Below are 6286 nucleotides of genomic sequence, written 5' to 3'. Positions count from 1 at the left end.
CGCCATTATACTCCAGCCTGGGCAACAAGAGGGAAACTCTGTCTCAAAAAAAAATTGCTGAAAACCAAAGACTGAAAAAAAATCTTAAAAGCAGACCAAAAAAAAAAAAAAAAAACTAGTTAGACTAGACTACCTTGAAAGGGAGCAACAAAAAGACTAACAGTCAACTCCTCCATCAAAACAATAGAGGCCAGAGGATGATGGAATAATATCCACACATAAAAAGGATAAAAAGAAAAAAAAAACCAAAGCTGGTGTTTCCAAAAGATCAATAAACTAGGTATTTGTAAGGATATGGAGCAATTGAAACCTTATTCATGCTGGTGTGGGTGTAAAGGGTACTATCACTTTGGAAAACTAGCAGAATCTAGTAAAGCTGAACATGTGGATTCCTATAACCCAGCAACTTCATGTCTAGGCCTATACTCAATAGAAATGCAGGCGTAAGTCCCATAAGGGTGCCCTCACTTCAGATGCCAGTTGCAAGTATTGGGTGCCTAGGGTACACAGACTTCTGTTCAACCTGCCTACAAAATCACGGGTTCCCCCACACACATCTCCTTCACATTTGACCATGTGCTGAAATGGCTCACAGAACTCAGGACACTTTACTTACCATCACTGATCTATTATAAAAGACACAACTCAGCAACAGCCAAATGAAAGAGATGCATAAGCTAAGGTATGGGGCTGGGGGGTGCACAGAGCCTCCATGCCTTCTCTGAGCACACCACTCTCCCAGCACCTTGGTGTAGTCAACAACCTGGAAGCTCTCCAAATCCCATAATTTAGGGATGTTCATGGAGATTTCATTATATAGGCATGGCTGATTAGATCACTAGCCTTTGTTGATCTCCAATCTCCAGCCCCTCTTCCCTCCCCAAGGGTGGCGAGGATGGACGTCTGAAAGCTCCAAACCTCGAAATAATTTATGCCTTGATCTTTCTGGCAACCATCCCCCACGCTGAAGCTGTCTAGGGCTCCCAGCCACCAGTCATTTCACTTGCGTACACAAGATACTTTTATCACTCCAGAGTTCAAGGATTTGAGAAGCTGTGTGCCAGGAACCAGAGACAAAGAACAATATTGTAACAAAACATCTGTTCCTGTGACCCCTGTCACTCAGGAAATTACAAGTGTTTTGGAAGCTTTGTGTCAGGAACCAGGGACAATGACCAAAGACAGTCACTGGTTTTTTGTCAAAGATTAAAGAGCAACAAAATGATGTTTTGGGACAAAAATGGATTGCATATATGACAGTATTCCCATAAGATTATAATACTGTATTTTTACTGCACCATTACTATGTTTAGATATGTTTAGATACACAAATGCTTACTATTACATTACATTACTTATAGTATTCAGCACAGTACCTGCTACACAGGATTGCAGCCTAGGAGAAATAGGTTCTACCATATGGCCTAGGTGTGTAGTAGCTATATCATCTAGATTTGTATAAGTACATTCCATGATGTTTGCACAATTATGGAATTGCCCATTGACACATTCTCAGAACATATCCCCATTGTGTTAAATATACACAACTGTATATTTCTCTTATTGTATTAGAGTTAATCTAATAAACCACACGGCAATTACCATATTTAATGATACAGTGCCAAAAGCTTTTCCTCTGAGACTAAGAACAAGACATGGGTTTCCCCTACCTCCCCTTTCATCCAGCCTTGTACAGGAATTCCTAGCTAGAGTCATAAGGTGAGAAAAAGAAACAAAATATTTAAAAATTAAGAAGAAATGAAACTGTCAATATTCACAGTTTATATAATGGTGTGCCTAGAAAATCCAAAATAATCTGTGGATAAATAAATGATTAAAATTAATAATTACTGATCATAAAAAAGTAGAATGCAAATATGAATTGTCTTTCTACATAACAATAAAAAATAAAATAATTAAAATAAAAATTAAAGATACCAATTACAAGAGCATCTAAAAATATCAAGTACCTAGCAATAAATCCAGCAAAAAATAGGTAAGGTCTCTATGGGGAAAATTATAAATCTTTACGGGGAGACATTAAAGACCTAAATAGAGAGAGAGCGAACATGTTCATGGATAGGAAAACGCAATACGACAGGATGTCCATTTGCCTCAGATTAATCTACAGGATCAATGCAATCACAATCAAAATCTCAATTGTCGCTGTTTTGTTGTTTTTGTTGTTGTTGGAATTTGACATTCTGATTCATTTTTTGAGTGTGACTCATTACACACTTAGTGTAAAATCCTTTGTTGCAGCGATTCTTCTATTATTTCTGTGATGTAAGCCGGTAAAGCAAAGTCTGACAAAATCTACCTGGTTGAGGGAGAAATACAAACTAGAGAAGAGAAACAAATTGCTATGAATAAATCAGGATGTGTATGAAGTTTGTCTTTCAGCATTTCTGTTGCTCGACTGCTTCAAACACCAGGCCCCTTGCAGCCTAGTGGTTAGGATGTGGCGCTCTCAAACGCCCTTGCTGAGCAGTAGACCTGGGCCAAAAACTTGAGATTCTTTCATCATCAGAAAAACGTACAGTATATAAAATTTCCATATAATTTCAGGGGGAACCCAGAAATCCTAAAACTCATCCCTGACTTTGAAAGATCCTGAGAACCCAAATTTAACAACCCTAAACAAAGCAAGACTGATTGAATTATCTTCTACTGATTTCTTTTATCATCTTAAATCTTTCACTTTCTTCTTATTTTTGCAATAGCTCTTTATCTTTTAAAGGAAATTAACACAAAAAAAAGAAGAAAGGAAGAGGGAGAATGGAAACGGTATAGTTACAGATCAATCCGTTCGAGCCATACAGATTGAAAAATACTCTATATTTTCATTATTCTAAATAACTGTGGCATTGCTTTACATTTACAATGTATTACTTAAAGTCACTTACTTGAAAATGAATCAATGGCAGTATACTTGAGAAGCATTTCTGAAAAAGGTCATTAGTGGTCAATCCAATTGTTAAATGCATAAGAAAATACAAGTTGACTTACAAAGAGGTTATACATTGCCATGGTACGGTATCGCTCCTGGACGTCCCTGTATCTTAATTCCATGACTAGAGATTTACTTCTAATTTCTGCAATTGTTGCAAGGACAAACTTGAGATCTTCAAGGGTATTGGGGATCTTCCTAAGGCTTTTGGCCAGGTGCTATAACAGAAAGTACAAAGAACACTAAGCAAACACAGAAAAAACAGTAATGACGCAAAAGAAGACCCAATTCACACGAAAAGTAGTTCAATTACACACAGCGATTGAGTACCTCCATCTCTTCATGGAGACTATAGAGCTCCTCTTTTGCTGACTCATTGAGAAGTTTTCCAAGCGAAATCACCCAGGACTTGGCATTTTCCTGCACTGTGTTTGCCAGATGCCCGAGCTGAAGTCTGATGCAATGCTCATCCTTAATTAGAGGGTGGCGCATAACCTCATAGGCTATCTTGGAATAGAACTGCAATTTTTCATCATATGCTACACAAGGAGGTTTCTTGGAGGCAAATTTCTCCATCACAATAGCTTTGTCCAATTTCCAGAGAGGTCGATACCGCTTCCATTTTTGTAGATACTTCATAAGATTGATCAGAATCCTGTGGACATTTTGGGGGATCATAACAGCTTGTTCAATTATCTGAGGGTTCAGAGAGATATCATTGTAAAAGTTTATTATAACAACTTCTTCTTCCTCCCCCTTCTGAGGGGGGCATTCTATGCAGCTGCCATTCATCCAACGAACAAAATGCTGGCAAAGTAAGAATTAGGAGAAAAGATAGTATTTTAGTATCTATTTTGCCTCCAACGTATATATTAGTATTCAGTAATAAGTCTTGCCAGTAATGGAAAATCACTTTAAAAATTACCATAATCCTTTGTTCCTTTCATCAAGAGATGGAGCCTATTTCCCTTCCAGAGCAAGCCTTGTGGCTTAACTTGACCAATGGAAAGGGGTGGACATGGTGTTATGCAAGTTCAAACCAAGGATTCTAGAAAGCCCTGTGGCTTCTGCTCTCATTCTCTCAGAACCTTGCAACCACCAGCTCGAGCTAGCCTACTACATTACGTAAGGCCATATACAGGAGAATCCCAGCCGCCGGCCATCAGAGCTGTGCTTGAGGTCATCAACTGCTAGATACATGAGTGAGTCCAGCCAAGACCAGAAGAACTGCTCAGCGGAACCCAGCCCACAGAACCCAGAGTTAAATGATTATTGCTTTAAGCCAGTAAGTTTTGAAGTGGTTTGTTATAAAATAAAAGCCAACTACACTATGGATGAATTTTAAAAACCTTTATTTCCATATATACAGAGGAAAAAACACATATTCAGGCAAATTGACTGCTTAGTGTCCCAGAACAAATCTGTTAATTTGACATCTCCCTGTTGTAGAGTTAAGGCTCTGCTTTTTGTTTGTTTGTTTTGTTGTTGTTGTTGTTGTTGTTTGAGGCGGAGTTTCGCTCTGTCGCCCAGGCTGGAGTGCAGTGGCACAATCTCAGCTCACTGCAAGCTCTGCCTCCTGGGTTCACGCCATTCTCCTGCCTCAGCCTCCCGAGTAGCTGGGACTACAGGTGCCCGCCACCACGCCTGGCTAATTTTTTGTATTTTTAGTAGAGATGGGGTTTTACCGTGTTAGCCAGGATGGTCTCAATCTCCTGACCTCATGATCCGCCCACCTCAGCCTCCCAAAGTATTGGGATTACAGGCGTGAGCCACTGCGCCTGGCCAAGGCTCTGTTTTAATCAAGTGTGAGTTCTAACAGCAAACCATGGATATGTTACACATTGCTTCTCTGAACAGTAGGCTCACCATCTGTAAAATGTGAATAACAGCTACTATAGGTTGGTGCAAAAGTAGTTGCAGTTTTGCCAATACTTTTAATGGTAAAAACCACAGCTATTTTTGCACCGACCTAATACTTCTATTTCCAATATTACTAATAATAGTAATACAAACACTAGGTGGGGCGTGGTGACTCACACCTGTAATCCCAGCACTTTGGCAGGCAGAGGCAGGCGGATCACGATGTCAAGAGATCAAAACTATCCTGGCCAAAATAGTGAAACCCTGTCTCTACTAAAAATACAAAAATTAGGCCAGGGTCAGTGGCTCACGCCTGTAATCCCAGCACTTTGGGAGGCTGAGGCAGACAGATCATGAGGTCAGGAGATCGAGACCAAACTGGCTAACATGGTGAAACCCCATCTCTACTAAAAAAATACAAAAAGTTAGCTGGGCATGGTGGCCGGCGCCTATGGTCCCAGCTACTGGGGAGGTTGAGGCAGGAGAATGGCATGAACCCAGGAGGCAGAGCTTGCAGCGAGCAGAGATTGTGCCACTGCACTCCAGCCTGGGTGAAAGAGCGAGACTCTGTCTCAAAAAAATAAAATAAAAATACAAAAATTAGCTGGGCGTGGTGGCATATGCCCGTAGTCCCAGCTACTCGGGAGGCTGAGGCAGAAGAATCACTCAAACCCGGGAGGTGGAGGCTGCAGTGAGCCGAGATCACACCACTGCACTTCAGCCTGGCAAAAGAGCAAGAATTCATCTCAAAAAAAAAAAAAAAAAAAAGGTAATACTAACACTAATCGCTAACATTTATTCAGAGCTACTGATTGCCAAACAGTGCACTAAGCTGTACACACATGTTATATAATTTAATCCTCCCGACAGCACTAGAAGGTGAATATATTATCATTTTCCACTTAGTCGATGAGGTAAAATTCAGAATCTAGTTAAAACTTCGGCTCATTATATTCTGCCATGAAATAGGAATCCTGAAGATGAAAGAGTTCAACCATATTAAGTGGCCTAGTCATGCATGTTCATTTGCCGAGATCTTTTTAACGAAATACATTTCTAATGTTATCTAAGAGAATAAGTAAAAATTCTTCTCATTTAAAAGAAACTTATGAAACTAAAATAATACAGGCTTCACTACAAGCCTCAAATCCATCTATTAGTAAGGAGGAAAGTTAAGTTGGCATGAAATATTGTGATTAATATTCATAATGTTTTACAAGCCAACTTTCCTATTTATGTACCCCTTAAAAATTGCTGTTTCCCTTACAAAGGAAACATACATAGCACCTATAAGATATAGCACCTATAAGAGAATTTATGTAACAGAGGCTTAATAAATAACTGTCTTAGCATGGATTATAAAACATGTACTGTTTATTCATCAGTTTTTTTTTCTTTTTTGAGACAGAGTCTCGCTCTCTCCCCCAGGCTGGAGTGCGGTGGTGCGATCTCAGCTCACTGCGAGCTCCAACTCCT

The 6286-nt window shown here is 39.7% G+C and overlaps 1 protein-coding gene across 1 annotated transcript in view; it reads right to left on the bottom strand.

Moving 5' to 3' along the window:
• DNAH10 (dynein, axonemal, heavy chain 10) overlaps positions 1–6286 on the bottom strand; it is a 222062-nt gene that overhangs the window by 159056 nt on the left and 56720 nt on the right. Inside the window, exons 19-20 of the mRNA XM_011988890.1 lie at positions 3281–3757; positions 3010–3168 (exon numbers count right to left, since the gene is read on the bottom strand). Coding sequence (XP_011844280.1) covers positions 3010–3168; positions 3281–3757 — 636 coding nt within the window. The remainder of the gene's footprint in view (positions 1–3009; positions 3169–3280; positions 3758–6286) is intronic.

The sequence above is a fragment of the Mandrillus leucophaeus genome, unplaced genomic scaffold (assembly GCF_000951045.1).
Source record: "Mandrillus leucophaeus isolate KB7577 unplaced genomic scaffold, Mleu.le_1.0 Scaffold34, whole genome shotgun sequence".
Classification (NCBI taxonomy): domain Eukaryota; kingdom Metazoa; phylum Chordata; class Mammalia; order Primates; family Cercopithecidae; genus Mandrillus; species Mandrillus leucophaeus.
This window is presented reverse-complemented; position numbering and strand designations above follow the sequence as displayed.